This window comes from Prinia subflava, chromosome 7, assembly GCF_021018805.1.
Source record: "Prinia subflava isolate CZ2003 ecotype Zambia chromosome 7, Cam_Psub_1.2, whole genome shotgun sequence".
Taxonomy (NCBI): domain Eukaryota; kingdom Metazoa; phylum Chordata; class Aves; order Passeriformes; family Cisticolidae; genus Prinia; species Prinia subflava.
This window is the reverse complement of record NC_086253.1, coordinates 15,540,497-15,561,424: the sequence shown is the minus strand read 5'-3', so window position 1 is coordinate 15,561,424 and position 20,928 is coordinate 15,540,497. Positions and strand designations below refer to the sequence as shown.

At 40.2% G+C, this 20,928-nt stretch overlaps 1 protein-coding gene across 9 annotated transcripts in view; it reads left to right on the top strand.

The window, feature by feature from the left end:
* Positions 1-405: 405 nt before the first annotated feature.
* Positions 406-20,928, top strand: part of LCORL (ligand dependent nuclear receptor corepressor like) — an 80,813-nt gene continuing 60,290 nt past the window's right edge. For 6 of the 9 annotated variants that reach the window (XM_063401690.1, XM_063401682.1, XM_063401683.1 and 3 more), the window contains exon 1: positions 406-613. In XM_063401690.1, coding sequence (XP_063257760.1) covers positions 466-613 — 148 coding nt within the window. In that variant the 5' untranslated portion in view covers positions 406-465. Of the gene's footprint in view, positions 614-1,478; positions 1,610-2,771; positions 2,877-6,895; positions 7,046-20,928 lie in introns of those variants that run through there. The other 3 variants (XM_063401686.1, XM_063401685.1, XM_063401684.1) reach the window with 3 other exon arrangements.

Genomic DNA, 20,928 nt, shown 5'->3' with positions numbered 1-20,928 from the left:
CGGCTGCGCTGCCCACCCGGGGAGAAACCGCGGGGGCGGTGCCGCTCCCCTCCCTCACGAACTACAGCTCCCGGCGTGCCTTGCTGCCGCCTGCCCTGGCCGGGCCAGAGCAGGTGGCGCGCTGCCCTGCGGGAACTGTAGGCCGGGGGATATCGATGGGCAGCGGGGCCGTGGCAGGCAGGGAAGGGTTGTCGGTTCTCGGCCCGGTTCTCTGCCCGGCCTGCGGTCTGTGAGGGAGAACCGGGGCCCGGGCACGGCGGGGCGGGGCGGGGGAACGGCGGGGAGCGGGGACGCGCGTCAGCCACCCCGCCAGGCGGCGCGCGCGCTCCCCGCGCCGGATGCTGAGGGGGGGGAAGGGGGGCCGCGGGCGCGCGCTCGACGAGGCAAAGGGGGGTGGGGGGGAGGGAGAGGAGCCGGGGGAGCGCGCGCTCGTATGTAAATGAGCGGGCGTGAGGTCAGAGGCAGATGGAAAAGGGAACAGAAGGAATGGCCGCCGCGGCTCCCGCTCCTCCTGCCGCCGCCTCCCAGTGCCGGAGCCCCCGCTGCACGGCGGAGCGCAGGGGAGTCCGCCGAGAACTCGACTCCTGGCGGCACCGGCTCATGCACTGTGTGGGTAAGAGAGGGGGCGGCGGCGTGTCCCGGCTGCAGCGGGGGGAACCGAGGGGCGAGGGACAGGGGCGGCGAGCGGGGTCTGAGAGGGAACGAGCAGCGGGGGGGGCGAGGCTCTCCGAGCCCAGGTCTGTCGGGTGGGCGGAGGGGGGAGAGCGGGGATGGAGGAGCGGCTCCAGCGGCTTTCTTGGAGGGCGGGAGCGGAGACGGGGTCTGTAGGGCAGAGCGAAGGTCCTAAGCCGCCTCCGGGCAGCAGAGGGTGGGTGTTACGGCTTTGCCTGGGGCCGCTGTGTCCCTCCCGTTACCGCCGAGCGAGACCCTTTCTCGTCTCGGGTCCTTTTGTCTCGGCTTCTCGTCGTTCGCGCGGCGAGCGCCGGTGGCTGCCCCCCTCCTCTCCTCCATCGCCACTGCCTGGGGGGCGGAGGGGGGAAGGGAGCCCGCCTCTGTGTATGTGTCTGTGTGTGCGTGCGCCTTTAAGAGGGAGCCGCTCCTGCGCTGACGGTTGGGATTTGAAGTTTTCCCTCCCCCTGGAAGTTGTCATGGCGACAGCAGCTCTCCCCCCCGCCCGCTCCCGGGGCTGCCCCGGTGGCTCTCGTGCCGGGAGGGTTCCCGGGTCACGTGACTGCCCGCGCGTGTCCGGCTGGCGGGGGCGCGCGGGCACCGGCGGCGTTCCCGCCTGGAGGAGCCCCGGGAGCGGGGCTGCTCCCGCCGCGCTCCGCCCGGGCACAGGCAGCCTCCCCTCCGCTCCCCTGCGGGCCCCGGGAGCGCTGGCGTTCGCCGCGTGTGCCGCCTCGGGGCGGCGGGCGCTTCGGTTGTTTGTTTGTTTGTTTTCGGAGGTGGGGAGTGAGCATTGAGGCCAAGAACTGCTTATCTCGATTGTTTCAACAGATGTTTTCTTTGTTGGGGAAATAGAATCCTGGATCTTCAAGTACAGTCTTAGTGTCAGTGCCGATCCTCCCCGACGGCTGAGCAGGGAAACGGGTCTAGTGTGGCTGGGAGGGTGAGCAGCACTTCATTCAGGGTTTCTGCGGGCGCTTGACACAAGAGCAGAGTAAGAAGAGAATACCTAACAAGCTGGTGTACCTGTATTTACAGGCAATTAGCGCTGTCCGTTTCGTGGGCTTTTTACATTTTTCAGTAACCTGACAGCTGCTTCATACGAACAAGCTTCTGGATCTTGCTGTGTTGCCCCAGTAGTACTTGTCAACACCTGTTACAACACCTGTGTATGCTTGCAATGTCTTTTTATTCCAAGTTATTGCTTAGAAAATAGTGTTTTCTAAACACCACTATATAACACTTCTAATAGAAAGAATGCAGTTTAATTAGAGTATATAGGAGAGCCAGTTTATTGGCATAGATGCTGTGATGTGTTAAATCTGAGGATGGATATCTCTCACAAGTGGTACCTTCTGTGGTTGCCTGTTATTTCATGGCATTTCACCTAAAAGTTTAAACTAAAATCCCCAAAGCCTCCTTGTGGATGGATGACTGAAGGAACCTTCCAGTGGTAACTGTGTACTGTCAGATGTGTTTGAGGAACAGTTGCACAGCACAACCCACACTGAGAAGCAGTATAAAGAAATAAAGTAAATTGAGTCCTCTGCTGGGCAGATCTCCTGGGTTCAGGGAGCTTTTTTAGAGTTGCTTGTTGGGTTGGTCTTTCTCTGAGAATTGCAATGTGCAAAACTGTCATTTAATTACTTATATTTTACACTGATTGCACTGTGGTGGTGCTTCACATTCAGCTTTGTCTTACTCGGAATAAAAGTTAAGGGTGTGATTCCTTTGTATATTCATGATATGAAATTCAGTTAATTGAAAGAAGCCCTGAAATTATTAGCAAGTGCTGAGGAGAAAGGACATAGGTTAAGGTTTAATAGTTAGTCAAGAGCTATCTCGGTTAAGAACTGTTACCTGGCAGGCCTGTTGAGCAGCCCTTATCAGAGAGAGAGTGTAAACAAAGTGGCAAGAAAGTGAGTAGTCAGGATAATAGAGGTAGAATATGCTTAACAGGTTTGGGCTGGGGGTTTTTCATGTATTGGGTTTTTTCCCTTTACACCTTTGAAATTCTGTTGCTTTAGATTTTGTAAAATAACTTCCTACAATAGCTAGAAATAACTTCTAAAGTAAAAATGATTCATTGTTCTCATTTGCCAAAGTATTCCTAAGGATTTGAAGAGTCTAACAAAGTTAGTGTTAACTGGAAGGTCTGAACAAATGGCTGGCTTGATGGCTAAAATGGCAACATGGTGGAGGAAGGAGGGGTGAGTATGATGGATTTGGCACTTTTCTCAAGAATCATGTTTGTAGTAAAGTAAGAAAAACAATATGGTAAGGCAGTAATCTCCCAATTCTTGTACTTTTTGGATGAACAATTTTATTTTGATGTCTTGTGTCATTTACTGTGTTGATACTAAATTCAATATTGGCATTTCTGTAGTATAATTGTTAAACACTGAAATCATTTCTCTGTCAAGGATTCCTCCTCTACTTTCTTTATGAAAGTGGTAAACTGAGCCAGAGATAACACCTCCAAGGCAGTGATTGAGGCTCACAGTGAACACTGTTCATATTTACACCAGTGAGACTGAAATAATACTCAGTGGAGGGCTAGTGATGGTTAGGGACTTCTGCTTGAGGGGCTCAGTTGCTGCAGTGTTCATTGGTCAGAGCCTCGTTGCAGACTTAACTCTAAAGCCCATGCATATTTGTAAAAGCTTGGGGTTTGCCAGCCTAATACGTTAATTTGTGACCTGCAAAATATGATTTAAAGTCTCGTGTCAAAGTGTTCAAACACCTAAAGAATTTGAGAAGAAAAACAGTGATAAAATTTCACTGACATTACTGAAAATCTGTTTACTTGGTATCTAAACATACTTGAAGCTACAAAAGACTCCACGTGGTAAATGAATGGAATATATTAACAGAAATTTGAAATAGGTGTTCTGTACAAAATGTCTGTTCAGCTGGAAATCTTTGTGTGTGTTATGTTGAGCACTGACATTCCTAAGATGCTTAGACTTGTGCTTATTGGGTGTTCCTAACTCTTGCATGACTCGATCAGAGTTCAGAACTAGATGCTCTTAAAAAGCACCTGGAGATTTCAATTCTGTTGGTGTCCTTACAGCTGTAGAGTACGTGCTAACAAGTACTGCTTGTGCTTACCAGTAGTGCTCACTGTATGTTTTATCCTAGGTACAGTCTTTGTGACATAACTGACAAAAAATACCTTAATTCTAAATTGTGTGTTTATAGAGAAGTGCCAGAAAGCTGGGATTTGAAGTATCTGAGTTAGCCAATAACTGAGTTCTGTGGTGGTTTAAATTGCAAGGTGGTTTATAGAGGTGAATATCAGAAGGATTAAAAAGTGCTCTCTGGTGCTCTTTATTAGAACTTTGTAAAGTGAACTGATAAATTCTATTCCATTGGATTGCAAGGCTTTGGCAGTACGGAGCTGTAAGTCTAGCTTTGTGATCAGCCGTAAAAAACAGGATTTATGCAGGTTTTTTCAAGCAGTAATTGATCCCACTGCCCAATTTCATTCGAACTTCACAGGTAGAGTGTTGGCAAGTACTTTGAGTTCCCATTACTTTCATGAATAGGCACAGAGGAGAGACCAACTAATGGCTGGGATGCAAGAAAGCTTCAAGCACAGGGTCAGGCTTTTTGCTGTGTTATCACAGTAGTCTATGGGTGAGGTTTGGAGCAGTAATATGAGGCTTTCATTTTCAGTGAAAGATTAAAATATTATTGCTACTTTTTCTAAAAAAATACTTTGCTGTTTAGGAGAAGGGCAGAAGTTCTACAGTTCCTCTGCTGTAGCTCAAGGGCACATATTTGACAGGAAATAGCCTTGGTATTGCTTTCTTATGAAAACTGAAATTTGATCAAAGTGAAAATCCATTTTTGTATGCTTGTGAAATCTAGAATACAAATACTCCTTTGCTCTTGTTTTCAGAATTTTTTCCTTCAAAACTCGGATACATTAGTACATCTAATTCTGGTGGGGTGTTTTGTTTTTTGGTTTTTGGTTTGTTTTTTTTTTAGTTCTTGAACACCCACTTACTATTTTTGAACAAGCTGTCTCAAAAGTGTGCTTTCCAAGAAGAGGTATTCCCCCCAACCAAAAGATTTATAGCTGCTTCATTTGGTGGTATCTCCACACTTTCAACATTCCAGCATTAAATACCTCATATCTTTATTCTCACAATATGCAGCAATGTTCTCTCTTTCCATGTGGCTGTAAGTACTGTGCAGCTGGTTAGTGTCACATTTTTTTTTGCAATACTGCCATGGCTTTAGATGATTTTCTGTGGTTGCCATTGTACTAGTGGGAGAACCAGTAATTTTACTACACATCTGGAATCTTCTTATATCTACTAATGATTGTTATGGTGGCTCTGTGCTCTGTCACCTGTCAGGCCACTAACAGACTGCATGCAATAGTGACTTCACTATGATACCTGCCTTGAACTCTTGCTTCCTTGGCACTCCAGTACCCTTTAACAGCCAACAGGCCTGCTATGGCCACAGTGCCATCATCCAGCATGGTGGGCAGTAATACTTGGTGTGAGATGTTCCTGTGGATTTGCTGTGCTTTTGAGCTGTGGTGTGAAACCCCTGGTGTGATTCTAGCAAAAAGCAGATCAAGGAAGCAATCTCAGTGTTACTGCAAATGTTGGAAGGAGAACAGGAATTAAATCTGGATCTCAATCACAGCACAGGTTCACAGGCAGTTTTTGATGCAATGAGGGAAGATGGTATCATGTAAGGGAGTAGCTCAAACTAGTATTACAGAGTCAAGTGTGCAAGTGGGCGTTAGCATTGATCACTAATTGTGAACCACAGTTTAAGAATGCAATAAAGTGCTGTTTTGCATTGTCAAGTCTCGTGGAACTGTTACTAGAATGAAGTAATTACAATTCTGACTACATGTTCATGCCTCTTGGATGCTTGCATCAGCACTCATTGAGCCCCTATCTGATCTGCTTTAACTCACTATCTGATCAACTAGCTGTTGCAGAGTTGGGGATTTGCAGAAAAGAACCCTGATAGCTCATACTGCTAGCACAAGGATAGGAATGGGCCTTTGCAACAGAAGCAGCATGGGTAATAGCAGAAAGGAACCACTGGATTGATTTAGCTGACTGGAATGGAACACAGTGCTGAACGTACCATCCCAAACTCCCCTGAACAAAACAGGTTAACAAAAGCGGAAAAAGTGGTCAGTGTGTATATACAGGTCATGGAAGTTGCTGTGGTGTAAGTATTGCATTAACTGTCTTTAGACTGAAGAGAAAACACGTGGAGTTTGTTCTGTGTTGGACTACCTTTGTTTCAAATATGTAGTGTTAATCAGGTTCTTTTTCATATCCTCTCACGATCCATTTCAACTCATCAGCTTTTCTCTCAGAAAGAAGTAATTGCCCACTGCTGTCATATGTTTTTGAAGGACTATCTTATGATCAACTCTTGAGAGAAATTTCTGTGTGGTGAAAACAGTATAAGAAAAGTTAGATTAATGACACTCAGAGATTTAGTTGAAAAGGGAGAGGAAGGAAGTTCTGTGTATTTAGCTGTAGATGCAGTACTAGATCACTGATCCCTTGAGAACCTGCAGTTGTAAGGATCTGTGGAGCATAATTTTGATGAAAGATGAAACTGTACCTGCTACATAGACTAATCCATGGATTGTGTGGCATGCTTGCAGTGCTTGGTTTGAATTCTTTGCACATGGAACAGAAATGCCTTGCTGGGCATGCAAGCACATACACATATCTTCAGCAGTGTTGATAAAACCTGTGATTGTTTTTGGTGCTCCCTATGTCTAGGTACTGGTATGTGCAAGCAGTTCAATTTTTAAGTGTTCCAGGAACTACTGTAATCTTTGTCAGTGTTTCTAGGCATAGCTTGAACTTTCTTATTGTATGTTCTTATATGGTAGCTGTTTACTTATTATGTGCTGATAAGAGAGCTGAGAAATTTAAACTCTGATAGTCTTTCTACATTATAGGCACTGCGAATTTCCTAAGCTGGAACTTATGTAAACCAAAAGCATGGAGTGCAAATAAAGTCACTGCAGCTCCCTCTGAGTTCTTCCCTTGATTTGGCATTTTGTAACTGTGTACTCTAATGCTTGAAGTTGGTAACTTCCAGGGGAATTTTTTTGTTGATGCATAACACAGTATTGTTGTTTTTCTTTCTGAACTCACTGTACCTACCTTCAAGATTTATGTTGACTGGTTATAAGCATTCATTTGTTAAACAGTTCAACAAACTAGACTGTAAAACTAATCTAGCTAAACACTAACCTAGAAAACAGGAGGGGAAACGTGGCAGGAGGAAGAAGAGGAAAGAAAAGGTCAGATCTAGTTTAACTTGGATCCGTTTTCCAGTCAGGTTTACAATGTACCTGTTTTTTCCGGAGTCAATTGTAAGTATCTTTACTGAGGAGAACAAGGCTTCTGATTTTTGGCAAATGCTTATTTTAGCAATGTTTTTGGGTGTTTGAAGTACAAAAGTTGGCTGGAGAGTGTCCTAACCAACAAGATTCTTGATGAGGGAGAATACAGTACCACTAACAATAAGATCTTTCCACTTGTTCTCCCTTTGTAGTAGAACTTGTCTGGTGTAACAGTGAACTGCCCTTCTGTTTTAAGTTATTCTGGGAGGCCTACTGTAAATTTTTCTGTTGTTGTTGCTCTGGGTTGGTTTTCTGTTAGTTGAGTCTCCTGAACTGCCTTGCTATGTAAGGGAAATAATAGTAGGTATGTGTTATGCTGGTTGGTTTATCAGATCAGTGTATGCTGTTGAGGAGTTGTATTCCAGCTACTATCAAATAGGTAGGGTTTGTTCTACCTACAGCTAAAATGGGAAAAATTAGTACCTCTTTCCCTTTTCCACCCTTGCCTTTTTTATTTTCCAGCTACATTATATGGGTGCTTTGAGAAGAGGGTTACAATGGATCCCTTTTTCTTGAATATGACTCAAGTGTCAGGGCTTCAAACAAAGTGTTGTTCTAACCTTTAGAGTTCAGTGTGTTTATGTAAAGTGTAGAGGTCAGGCAGAGCTTTATAGACTTGCTAACTTAAAATTCTTCGTCCCAGTTAGAACTACTGTCTTTTATGTTATTCTTGAACTTTGCTCTCTTCAATGTGCTTGGTGGGAACTTTGATAAGTTGGAACATTAATAGAGGTTGCAACAGAACTGAATTGGTGTGATTCACATGTATAGTATCAAACTTCTGAAAGATAGATGACATTCTAAATTTGGCTACAATACATTAGGAAAAAAACCCACAAAGCACAAAACCAAACAAAACCAAAATCAAACACAACTTTGTTTGGGGGTATAAAGTTATGTGATACATCTCTTATTTTTCCACTGCTAATCTACCACTTTATCCTTTCATTCACTAGAGGCATGAAGAAGCCAGGAAGAAGTGAGGGGAGAGTAGGGAAGATGGATGGTAGTGGCTCATCTGTTTGAGCATGTAAGGGCACAGAAGATGTATTGCCAAGAGCAGAGAACTCTGAATATGCAGAAATGCACTGAGCTGTGGAGGCTGAATTCCTTTTTATGGGGCGTGGTCAGCAGCATGTCACTCTGCAGATCCGAGAGCCACGTGTCAGGGGTTTTTTTGTTTCCACTTCTGGCACTGTGCAGGTTCCTGTGTAGTATCTTGAGGAGCTGGATTAACCCCTTCTTAGATAAACATCCTATTCTTGGCAAAATTTGTCTAGCATCTCAGTTACTGCTCTTGTGTTTGGTTCTCAGCATCCATTCAGGCTTGTATCTCCATAGCAGCATGTGTTGTATTGCAGGAGTGTGAGTTGGGTAAATGTCACTAGATGTAATTTTTTCCCGTTTTTCTTTTTTTGTTTCTAAGTTTGTTGATAAATGAAAGCTCACTGAATTTGTGACCTTTTTAACTATGTTCGTTGCTTTCAATTTCTCTATAACCTAGTAGAGTCCTGATATCCAGTTAGACATCCTGGTGTTTGTGGCATCTAGGGATTGATTACTCATGTTCAAGGAGCTGTTCAGTGGGAAAAATTACTGGTTTTCAGTGTGTTTTCTTGTAAAATGTTGCTAGTTTATTTTAAAAACGCTAACATTTCAGATTTTAAGTATTTGTCTTCCTCCTTCCACAGTTCCCGGGTTCTTCAAATCATCTTAATTAAAGGCTAGTTAGTCTTACATGTGAATAATAGTTCTCACTGTCATAATTCCACTTTCATGGAATTTTATGGAATATTTAGCTTTATAAACTAGCTTTAGTGCATTTCTAGTCTGATGATACACTAATAAGTCAGAGGGCAGTAATTAACCTAGTGTTGAATTTGCTCCTCTTTTTCATAAGTATTGTCAAAAAACATTGTACATCTTATTTAAAATTTTATTTTCCATTCTAAAAGCACTACACGATTTGGGAATGCCAGGTTAAAAAGCTACTGGTGTAAAACTTCTGGACATCTTTTGATTAACAATGAATTTATTGCTGCCATATATAACATAGATTACAGAAAACTGCTTAAAGGAGCCCTGCTTGTGATTGCAGCTACCAGTTTGGCTCACAGAGCAGAGTGTGCCACAGCAAGGCCCAGCTAAATGCCAAGACGTGACTTCACTTAAGTGTAGCTATTAAGCCCCCTAATCTGAAAATGGGGGAGGATTATCAAATGGCTACTGTTTTGTGACCTTAGTTCAGATGTAGGTCATTCTGGTGTTAGCTACTGTTGAGGGGGAAGAAAAATAGAATCTGTTTGAGTTGTGCTGCTGGCTTGGACTGTTCTGTGTATGGGCTTGAGTGCTAGCTTGACAAACTGTTTCAAAAGTGTGTTGTGCTGTCAGCTAAATAATGCAGTGATTGTGGAGTTACCTTTGATTCTTGTACATGCTTCTTCAGTTTTCTTATTCTTCCTGGACCATCTCTGTCTTTCTTGCCATTCTTCAACTTTCATGAGTAGTATTTGACCAAAAACAAACTTGAAAGTGATACAGTACAATGGCTGTTGCGGAAATATGGTTTATAAACTCACTTCTGCCATTTGAAAGGTATCCCTACCCACAGCAGAGGGCTGGAACTAGAGAATCTCTAAGGTCGCTTCCAAACCAAGCTCTTCAGTGATCCCTTTTTACTTGGGATTTTTGCCACCTTTTGTGTGTTCCACTCTGTTGTGGCTTCTGAGGTCAGAGATTTTCCTGTGATATTTAGAGTTTCAAAGCTCTCCTGATTGAAGTCCTGCCACACCTCTTTCTGTTGATGCCTTGAACTTGTTCAGTTATAGTTGTCCTGTGATCTCTCAGGAAGTGAGATCCTTTGGTCGAAGTAATTTCAACTGTGCATCTCTTAGTACTTCCTTACAGGTATGTCCCTTCACGTCACTTAATTAGATGTGAAATGAAATGTCATTTGTTTATCTTTGAGGCCTGCATTTCTCTGCTGATGAAATGAGAGAGGACTTCTGGTGTACTTTATTGCTTCTTTTAATTGTTCGTTAAATTCATTTAGCAAGGTAAAACTTATTATTAAAGAAATTGTCTTCTTGAGGCTAGACAATCTCCTTCAGCATTATCTGTTCTTGTCCTTGTTTTCTGTCAGTTCTGTGCCTGTTTTACATGCACAATTCCCCACAGGCTTGATGAAATTTTGTTTTGAGATGCCAATTGGTGTTCAAATTGGTTAAACCAGGACAACACATCCGTCCTCACTCTTAAGTGATGTATATGCCTTAAGCACTTCATAGCAGTCTGCTGTAATGGTATCCAGTAACATGCACTCCTGTTCCATGTCACCAAGCCCTCACAGCTATCTAAAGACCTCTGAAATCTGAGGTGGCTCTTGATTTTTGGCCTTTCTCATCTTTCTTAGGTGCATTACTGCAGTTTGCTTTAATCCCTTACTGCTTTTGAAACAGCAATAACAAAACCCTCCCTTAATCTCATACTCTTCTTCTTTTTGAGATGGCAGATGTTATACCTTCTCAAAAAGAATTTCTTCAACAAGACCATCAGGCAGGTTAGGATATATTGGAAAGTACCTTTATTTCCCATCTGCATCCTTGTCGAAGTCTACTGACTCCTGAACCAATGGGTTCTGCCCTAGTGAAATAGGATTTAATAAGACATGGTCATCCATTTGGAAGTTGTGGTGTCCATTCTTATCTTGAGACATAGGAAGTGTCCAAAGGGCTCTGAGCTTAGTGCTGATGTGACAAACTGCACTTCAGCACTGACCCTGGATCAATGCTGTGCACAGCCCTCAGAAGCGATGGTAGATGAGCCCTGGGTCCTTAGTACCTCATTATGTCACTTGCACACAATAGAGCTTTTTCTTAAAGCTATAGCTTTTCCACAAAACATCAGAATTTCACTGGAGAGTTCATATTAAACTGCTTAGTCAATCTTAAAATAGCAGAGTTTTTGGACAAGTGTTTGTCTGTAAATCAGTCATGTCTGAGTTACTGTGATCATCTCTGGCACGCACTCCTTGTCCCACAAACCTTCAGAGTGAAATGGAAATTTAATGTATCATGGATTTCTTATTTAGGTAGTCAATGCTTTCTGCAGTTACACTGCAGGAGGAAAAGCTGTGAGAGAAACACACTGTAGTGTGAGGAAACTTGCATGGTGGATTAAGGTTATTGAGGTCTATGATATTACTTGCTGCATGTGTCTCTTAATTGGTGACTTTGAGAATACATGTCCATTGGTTCAGGAAGGGGTTTTGCTGCCCACACCTGGCTTTATAAGGCCTTTACACCAGGTTGCACGTACAGTGGTAGTTTGACAGCTGCTACTTGATGTAAGTTGAAGTAATTTCCCACTCTTTTCATGTTGTCTGAGGAGATCCTGACATCTTTTTGGACTGAGGAATTGAATCATTCACCTTGTCTGCCTCATTCAGCCACCAACATCATAAACTACAAAGAGCCAAAACAGCCTCTGCTAGGGCTGTCTGTGAGAGTAGTTACATGGTAGTGATTTGCGTGGTGTATTTTTAGGGCTGTTAACTCTGCTTTGCTCTGTGTGGTGCTGCACTTCTCCCCCTGCCCTTAGCTGACCTGATTAAGTGGCTTTCAGGGCAGTTACAAACTGGATACTCGACAGCTTCATGCATTCAGCATCTCAAGTGGCAATCAGGCATTTGCTCCTCTTTCATTCTCAACCTTTCTGATAAGTAATAAATGGATTTTTGCTCTTTGTGTGAGTGATATGAGTGATCTTGACCTATGAGACTAATTTAAGAAATTTGATACCAGATAAGCAACTTTACCCCAAGTTTTCCAGAATGCTGGTACTGAGATTGATGTGGTTCCTGCAGAAGTTACCCTCTTGTTGGAAATGCAGATGGTAATCACACCTTTCATTTAAGAAATCCTATTCATGTATTCTTGACCTTGCAGTTCACTTGGCTTCCCTAAGTGATTGCAGATGTCTTTCCAAATTGTTTCATTAAGAGGCAAAAGTACTCTATTTATAGATCAGCTGAAAGTACTGAAGTTTCTTCTTTTGTATTCCTTGAGACTTGTGGAAAGCAATGGGTTATGGCTGTCTTGGGTCAAAGAAACTCATTAAACTGAGTGGAATAATAAACTCTGCTAAAGATTCTGCCTTTTCTATTTATCTTTTAATTTATGGTTCTTATGGAGAAAAAGAAATGAACCCCAGAACATCTGGTTTGAATCCTTTTTTTCAGCTGCTTGATCTTAGTGCAGAATTTGTGCTGAGTTTTTTGTTTTACGGAATAAAATAGGGACATGCACATTTTTCATTTTTTGCATTGTATAAAGTGAAGAGGTATCTCTGATTTTAAAGCAGACTAACAAACTTAGAAGTGAGAATTACTGTCTCTGGAAATAATGAATGTTTGCTTTTGCTAAGGAAGAGACAGTGCTGGAATACAGAAGGAACAGAGTGTTTCTAAGACAGGATAGCTACTGTTTAAACTCATCTGCCTGGTGTAAGAGCTCTTGTCTGTTCCCAACATGATTCAAGTATTCAGAGTCTTACCACTAAAAGAGGTATCTGGTTTTCCTTTGTGGTGTTCTCTCTGCTCCCCAACTCAGGTTGGAAAGTTGTTGGTAATGTGAATTTTATAGTCTAATCAGAAATTCAGTACAAAGCTGTTACAAAAATCTCCCAGTAAAATCTCATATCTAGTATATGGTTGAATTTGACTGCTATATAAATTCTGTTCCACTGCAGATTAATTCAAGTCTCATACTTTGAAGCTTACCATTTTCTGCTTTATTTTGTGCCATTTAATGATTGGGAGAAGATTTATCAAAACTTTTTATAGATGCATGCTAATTACTTAAAGAAAAAAAAGCCAGACCAAAAATAAAAACCAAAAAAACCCAAACCCAAATCACATTTGTTTAATCTTTTGAATTGTGTCAAATACTAAAAGCAAATCCCAGAGTCTTTTTCCAGTTATCTTCTTATATGTGACACCTTTTATATGATGAAGATGCCCAATGTGAAGCTAAAATTTGTGGCTTAAGTCTTTCTCTATTTCTGCTTTTCTAATCTCCAGAGGGAATGAAAGGATTCAACTTTCTTAATCAAAAGTTAAACAGTTGAAAACTTTGGTCTATTCATTTCAGTGTATTCTGCAAGTTTAACAGATGTTGACTTAAATTGTGCAGATTTCAGGTTGGTTGTCTGTGACCTGCAAGCTGGGATACACTGGCCATGTGCCTTGAGCAGTGTCATCTTTTCTTTCATTCACTGAGCATGTTTAAGAACTGGTTTGAAATCACAGTTGAGCTGAGGTCTTCCAGTCTAACAGGAGCATCTGAGATACTTGCAATTTTAGCCTTGAGCACCAGAAAATATTTTTTAGAGAAAGTAGGCATAGTTAAAAATGTTTATTTCAAATGAAGTTTTTAAATAGGTATAAGTTGTTTTCTTGTTAATATATTGCTGGCTCTAAATTTTGTATTATTTGCAAAGGCATATTCTCTCTGGATTAAAAAATAATGGCTGTTAGAGGGTCTTGGGTGGGGGGGTTGCTCATTTGTTTTTTAAACTAGGTACACATAAAAATCAGCTGTAAATTAAAGGTAAAAGTACATGGCATAGGTATTATAAAACACAGAAAAGTAAACTTAAGACAAATCTAAGAAATTAACTACTGTTAAAAAGGTATGTTCCACTCATTTCATGCTAACAGTGTGGTACTTCTAGGATTACTAAAATGTTTTTTAAATGTCTGGTTTCTATTTGTGTTAATCATATCTTTGAAAATAAATATTTTGAAGAATTCAGCACAGATTTATAGAGCTGGTAGTTCACTCGCTGTGTTATAGTTTGGTAGCTTGATCCAAGGTGCTGTTCCTTCTGGAGTTTCAGCAGGTAAGAAAAGTGTCAATTGATTTCAGTGCAGTCTAGTTGCTGGATTTCAGTCAATTTCAAACTTTCTAAATAATAGAAACCAATAAATAGTTTCTCAGTAATAAACAGTTTCTGAATAGGAGGAAGATCAATCTGCTGGGAGAGATGAATGACTTTTCTCCAGTTCATAAATTCAAAGCTTTTTGTGGGGAATAGACAGTTTTTTTGAGTGACACAAATTATAATTGAAAAGAAACCAGAAAATTCCCTTGAAACTGATTGTCTTCTGAAATTCCTCTTCCTTGTAAAACTTTGTGTCAGGGATCAGTTTCACAGAATGCTCTGAAGGCTTGTGACTTCATTAGCTTGCAGTAGACACATGGTGTAATACAGAATCCTAAGCTTCAGTTTCTCAAAAGCCCATCAGGCTAGGGGTGGGGGAGCTTATTGTTGTTTTTGGGGGGGGGGGGTTGTTTGTTTGGTTTTTTTTTCTTTCTCAGTCAATTGGTGTTTTCTGATAACTGGTTTTTTTTCTAACAGCTTTTTTTAGCAGAAAGCCCAATGTTCTTTGATTCTGATAATCCAGAAAGTGTGCAAGACCTGTCTATTTGTTAGTATTTGTTAGCTGACTCCTAGACTCTCTCCCAGGTGCTGGTTGGACGTGTGGTATTGCATAGTAGTAAAACAATGTTGTGACCTATTTGTTGTTACAGACTCACTGTGGACTTGACTTTTCTGTGGTTAGTGAAAATCTGACTAGACCTCCATGTGGAAGAAAAGAATTTGTTTAACATTTCCAAACTTTTTAGGTAAAATAGCCAAACTTTTTAGTCCTCTTGTAAATCTTAAAATGATAATTTAGAAACAGTCACATGCTTTAGGCACATGGTTTTCTGAAAGTGACAGTTGTTTCTATGTCTTACTCTTGGGCATTATTCTCCTCACATTGTAAAACACTTAGTTTGATACCAAATGAGGAAATTGTGAGCATTTTTCCACGCTAGATGTAATAATCCTTTAGAGTGTCTTCTTCCCTCTGAATTTCCTTCTCTGAAGATACAAGCTGTGAACTGGTTGCATTCTTGCCAGCACTGTTCTGGGTAACAGTTGGTATCTACCAAGCTCTGATGTAGAGTCTTGGAAAAAGAAAGGCAGGATAAACTTCAGCCTGAAGAACACTAATATTCACACCAATTGCATATTTAAATGTCCCAGTGCAGCAGCTGAGATTAGATTACTGTTCAAAGAGAGTTTTAGAGTGAATAGAAATGAAATTTTAGAGACTGTCACTTGGAAGCATTTTTCTCTCTCCCTATCCACAGAGCAGCACAGTTACTTCTGAAGTGTCTTCCTTATGTCTTTTAAATTATAAATAACACAAGTCTCTCAGAATGTCTTACTTCTACATTAGAAATTAAATCTACTTTTAATTTTGGCAATGTGTGAACGTACAGTAAAAGGTGTCATGTTGGGCTCTGCTGTCTACAAGTCTGGAAGAACACATTGGCATAGATTACTTTGGAGAATGGAGCTGCTTCCCTTTTTATTGAACCTCATTTTTCGTGCTGTGATTTATAAATACCTGAACTCAGAGTTGATGCTGACTGCAGTCTTTATTTAACCTACAAAAACTTCCGCCTCCCACCCCTGTTGGCTGCCACCCTTTTCTTTAAAATTGTGAACAATTGGGGGGGAGGCACAACATTTCCTCTTTTTGTTCTGCCTCTGAGCAGTATGGCCAGTGTCAGTCTCCCTCTGTATTCAGCTTAGTGAGTGTAACTGCTCACAGCTAGTTCTTCTGATGTACATAATATTTTTCTGAAACTATATTTCATCTGTCTTCATCCCCGCAATAAAGCACAGCATATAGACTTGAAACCAAGGATTTTTATCCTAAATGAAATGTAAGCAGTCAGAACTGACATGGTTCTGTAGTCTCATTTCAGAGGTTGGTCAGCCTGTCTTGCTGGCAGCAGCAGTGTCCTCAGCTGCATTAGTTCTTGAAGTCAAGATTTGCAGAGAAGGAAAAGCATCATTTTAACTATGGTTTGGAATTTGTATTGGAGTCTAAATAGAGGATTTCCTCCCTTTCATTTTGGAATCTCTGGTATGTTGGTTCCTGTTTGCTCAGGGAACTGAATCAATATGGTAAAGAAAATGAGTGTTTTAAGTTAAATGTTTAGAACTTTCTATTATAAGAAATTTTTTAGTGCTGTAAGCAAGAAATGGATTCAAGCTACACAACATATTCAACAGAAGCCCCCTCCGTGCTCTATTCCTATGCAAAATCTGTCCTAAATTGTCTCCAGAATTTTTAAATCAAATTTCTGTGAGAAAAATGGGATGCTTTTTACCTGATAATCTGGCCAACACTCTGTCAAATAATGTATTTTAAGAATAGATATTCTGTAGTGATGTTACAAACAGGAAAAATAAAATATTTGAATAAAGATCTAATGATTTTTGCTTCTGTTGCCATGTTTTATGTCTAGAGTATTCTGTCTAGCACATTACTTTTTTTGTTTTTTCTTGCCATTTGTATAAATGGCAAGAAAGTGATTGAGTATTTGATTACTGGTTTGTTTTGGGGGGAGGTTTTTGCCTTTTTTTTAATCTCAGTGCTTCAGTTGTTTCATACTATAGTCAATCCTTTCCAGATTGTTGTAGTAGTAGATTTAAAAACAAATATATAAGTAAAACCAAAATAAAACAAGCCAAGCAACAAAAACCTTGTGACGTTGAGATTTATGTCAATATATAAGCAAGACTAAAATTATTAATCCTCTATGGTTAGGGGGGGACAGTGGGCAGACAGCTGCTGACCTGTGGAAGGAAGGGAAAGGCAAAAGAAACAGACACAGATGTTAATGCTTAATTTAAATTTCTCTATTAAACACACTGCACCAGTCCTATAAAGTATTAAAATACCTCTCTTCTCTACAGAGTATTCTCCTTTAAAAGGTTGTAAGGGAATTTCTGCTTATATTCTAATGGTGGGATAAAGGTAATTAGATATAATAAAAAATGAATGTAATTATTTATTTTTTCAAAATTTTGAGTTAGGGCTACAGAAAGCTCATAAATTATTTTCTAAATAAATGAGAGTGATCTGATATATCAAAGGAAGTTGGTGATGGCTGATTAATAAACACATACTCTTAAGGGATTTGAGTTTCTGATGTAATCAATTTTATTTTCCTGTTGGAGACAAAAAAAGGTGCAAAAGTTTGGAGCAGATAACCATTTTTCAGGTAAACCAATTCCTTTCTGTAGTGGCAAGTCATGGTGGACAATAAAGTGCAAGCTGCACCTGGAAAATATAGCTGTGTACTTCAGAAGGCTGTAAGTTAACATGATTAGAAGCTAAAAGATGACTGAGTGTGAGCTCCAAGTCCCTTTCCTATGAAAGGGATAACTTGTAAGACAGGCGGATGACTTAAGTAAGCCAAAACAAAATGCTACTTTCTACTCTTGCATCTGTATTAATGATAAATATTATTTATCAGTAAATGTTGAAGCACTACTGAGAGAGAATTTGAAGAAAAGTGAAAGGTTTTCTTTCAGGGAAACTGAAACTGATGCTTTGTCTGCCTAGGGTACATTTTAAAAGAAAATAAAGGCAGTTCTAGTACTGGACAAAACCAATGAAGCTGAATTCTGTCTGCGGTATGATTGTTTTAATCCAAGGTAGCTGTCTTTGTAAGGCAAACCACAAAACTTCCTCCAGATATACCCCTGTGCTGGGCCAAGCTAAATAATGCAGTCATGAGAATGCACAGAATGGGGAGAAGGAGAATTGATGTTTTTTATTTAGATATAGTACTGTTTTGAATTACATGCTGTTTTCAAAAGGAATCACTTTTCAGGTGTCTAAAACAGGGCCAAGTTACAAGGATGGGGGGCGGAAATCAAATTCATTTTTCTCATGATAATATCAGTTATGTCAGTGAGTTTTAGCTCAGAAATTTGTATTTGTGTGTTATACCTTGGCATGAAGCTACTGCTACTTAAATTAATGTGTGTGGGGTGAAGGGGGCAGGTAATGGAGGAGGTTGGGGCATAAACCAGTGTGCCAGATCTGTCTTTCAGTCCTTACTTGTCCATAATTTCTTTCCAATGTGATTTTAGATTCTGAAACAAATTATGTAATGGTCCTCATAGATCGAGAAATACCAACTCAAAATGTAGGTTGTATGACTTCAGAATGGGAACAGAATTCATATGTCAACTAGATAAGTGTTCAGAGGCAAATACAGAAACAGAAATTGAGCTCTTGAGTTACCAAGTCTGTTTAACAGCTGGGTAAAGTAACAGTAGCTGGTTACCACACCAAAAAATAAAATAAGGTAGTTTAATTTTAATGCTGTGTCTGGCAGTACAGTGCTCAATCTCATTAAATGTAATCTTTGGATTTTTCTAATTACATTTTAAAGACCACTTATTAAATTTTGCAACCTTTTAAGACTTGAAATGAGCAGTTCTGTACCTACTTTCACATCAGTTTTGATTTAAAAAGAAACACTGCTAAAAATGTGCAACTTTTTTTTCTTCAACTTTTGTTTTCTCTGCTGAGAACATCAAATTCAAAAAATAAGGGGGATTCATGAGTCTTCCTCACTGGTGCTTGTTACTTAATAAGATCTTAAATAGGAGTGGGGGTGATGCCTGATTTTACATAAGAAGCTAACTAACAAGTGGTTTGGACTTCAATAAAACAACTTGAACTACCATAATTCAGACGTGACTCTTTGTGTAGTAAGCTACAAAGTGAAGGCTGATGGAAGTCAACTTTCAGACACACAACTTGTGAAGAGTTCAACATACACTGCTGCTAATTTTCTTAGATGGGTTAGCAAAATTGTGTTTTACAGAGGCTCAGTGTTCTTTTTTTCCTACAATGCCTCCAGAGGCCGTAGTGCTTAAAGCTGAAAGTCTCACTTCATTGTAGTAAAAATACACATGCATGCCCTGTCCTTCAAAGCAGTGTGTGGCAGTGGTACCCTGTGCCTAGCTGATGATATGCTAGAAAAGAAGGCAGGAAGCAGAACTTAATTTGCATGCACCCAGAATTTTCCAAATTTCTTAACACACAGAGCATCTTAGAGAGAACAACAGGATCCCATCTGAAGGGTAACCTTTCACATTAGATGAAAAGTAGAGCAGTACCTATGAATGAGCTGAGCAATCTTGAAAAACATCTCCCTCTTTCATTTAATTTTTTTCTATCCCTGTAAGGAGCATTCATCTACTGTTTCTGGTATTCATCCAGAGGTACAAATAAAACAGTCTTTATGGCTTAGAAAAATATCAAACCAGAAGTGAGTTTATTTAGAAGTATTTGCACTTTTATCTTTGAGCAGAAGAACTGATAAAAGGCTTATACTTTCCTAAACTGAAAAAGCTGCAGCAGATCAGAGGATGGGAGAGCAAGTGTAAGCAAAAAGGTTTTTGAGGTGGCATCCTCTGAGGTCATTGGTGTCACTGTTATAGTTTGTACAAGTTTTGTGAGGCACCTCTTGAGGTTTAGCATTGTTGTGTTCTAGCACTGATTAAAAGAACAAATAAAAAATGCTTTGTTAAAAAAATTTAACTAAAATGGTTACTTTTTAGTAAAATGTCCTAAATATAGGCTTGAAAAAAAAAAAGCCTTGTAGCTAAAGCCCTAGAATTGGATTACTTCTTAAACAGAAATGAAAGGGGAAGAGAAAAAAGACTAGTAAAGAAACAAAAAGTCAAAAAGGAAAGGAAATATATCTATTTTTATGAAATGGGCTTTCATCTGAAAAGAACATACAAATTCAGGAGTTAATATGGCCATATACAAGCTTAGGGGAATCAAGAAATGAATGTGACGTAGAGTGCATAAAACCTATCAAAAACTTCTTAATACAACCTGTGCTTACATTGCTGTTCCCTTTCCCAACTAGAGAGTAAGTACTATTCCTATCTTCAGACCCACCAAGTGGTTCATTTGAAAGTGGTAGTCAAATGTCAGCTTCCATTTATTACATATTTATTCTTTTTTAGGCTGTTCTTCTAACACAGTCTGAGTCATTCAAATTTTTTGAAAACATACTTGCAGTCTCCATTCACTTAGAGGATGTAGGGAGGGAAGGAGGAGATGGGTGTTGAATTTAACTGCAAGGCTAAAGTAGCTGTTTCCTCTCAGAAACATTGTAGAGGTGAAGCTTTTTGGGAAAACAATAGCCAATGTATAGCTAAACTTGTCTGAGCTCACTTTGTACTGTATAACTGTTCAATTACTGTATCTGTCCAAAATTAACCTAGACCAGCTTTGCATTAAAATTCCTGTAAATCTTCACCTCGTGATTTTCTCTGGGCGTAGTGCAGCATAGACTGTCCATTGCTTCCATGGTGACAGGGGCTGCGTGGCCACTTCTGAGTTTCTGAACGGAGAAGGCTTTTATAATTCACAGCCATGCAGCTGCTGCTGAGGAGGAGGATGAAGAAAGACTATCTGGTCATGGGGAAGAGTCCCCATATATTACTTGAGTACCTCTAAGTGTGTGTAAGGTGCACAGTGTTGGAAGCTTCATGGAATATATCCATTTAATTATTACTCTTTTTTATTCATGACAATGAATATTACAGCCTGCACTGTTATATGTGGCGCTCTCTAATGTGTAGGCTTTAAGAGATTTCAGACACTAAGTAGTTTACAGTGATAAATTATGGAAAAGTTTCATTTAAGCTTTGTGTGCAGCTGAAAGGGAGCTTCTCTTTAAGATTTTAAATAAAAAGTTGTAAAGACTGTCTAAAGACTTCTTTTGGGCTTAATAATCCTGTTTTAAATCTGAGTGAACTTGTAGAGACACTTAACATACTGGAATTAATTCACAAAGTATTGGTTTTTTGAATTGCTCAGTAGCTCTTCACCTTGTGATTTCTTTGACTTATAAAATAGTTAGTAGGATAACACAATAGAAACCTTGCCATGAGACTTCTCTGGTTTA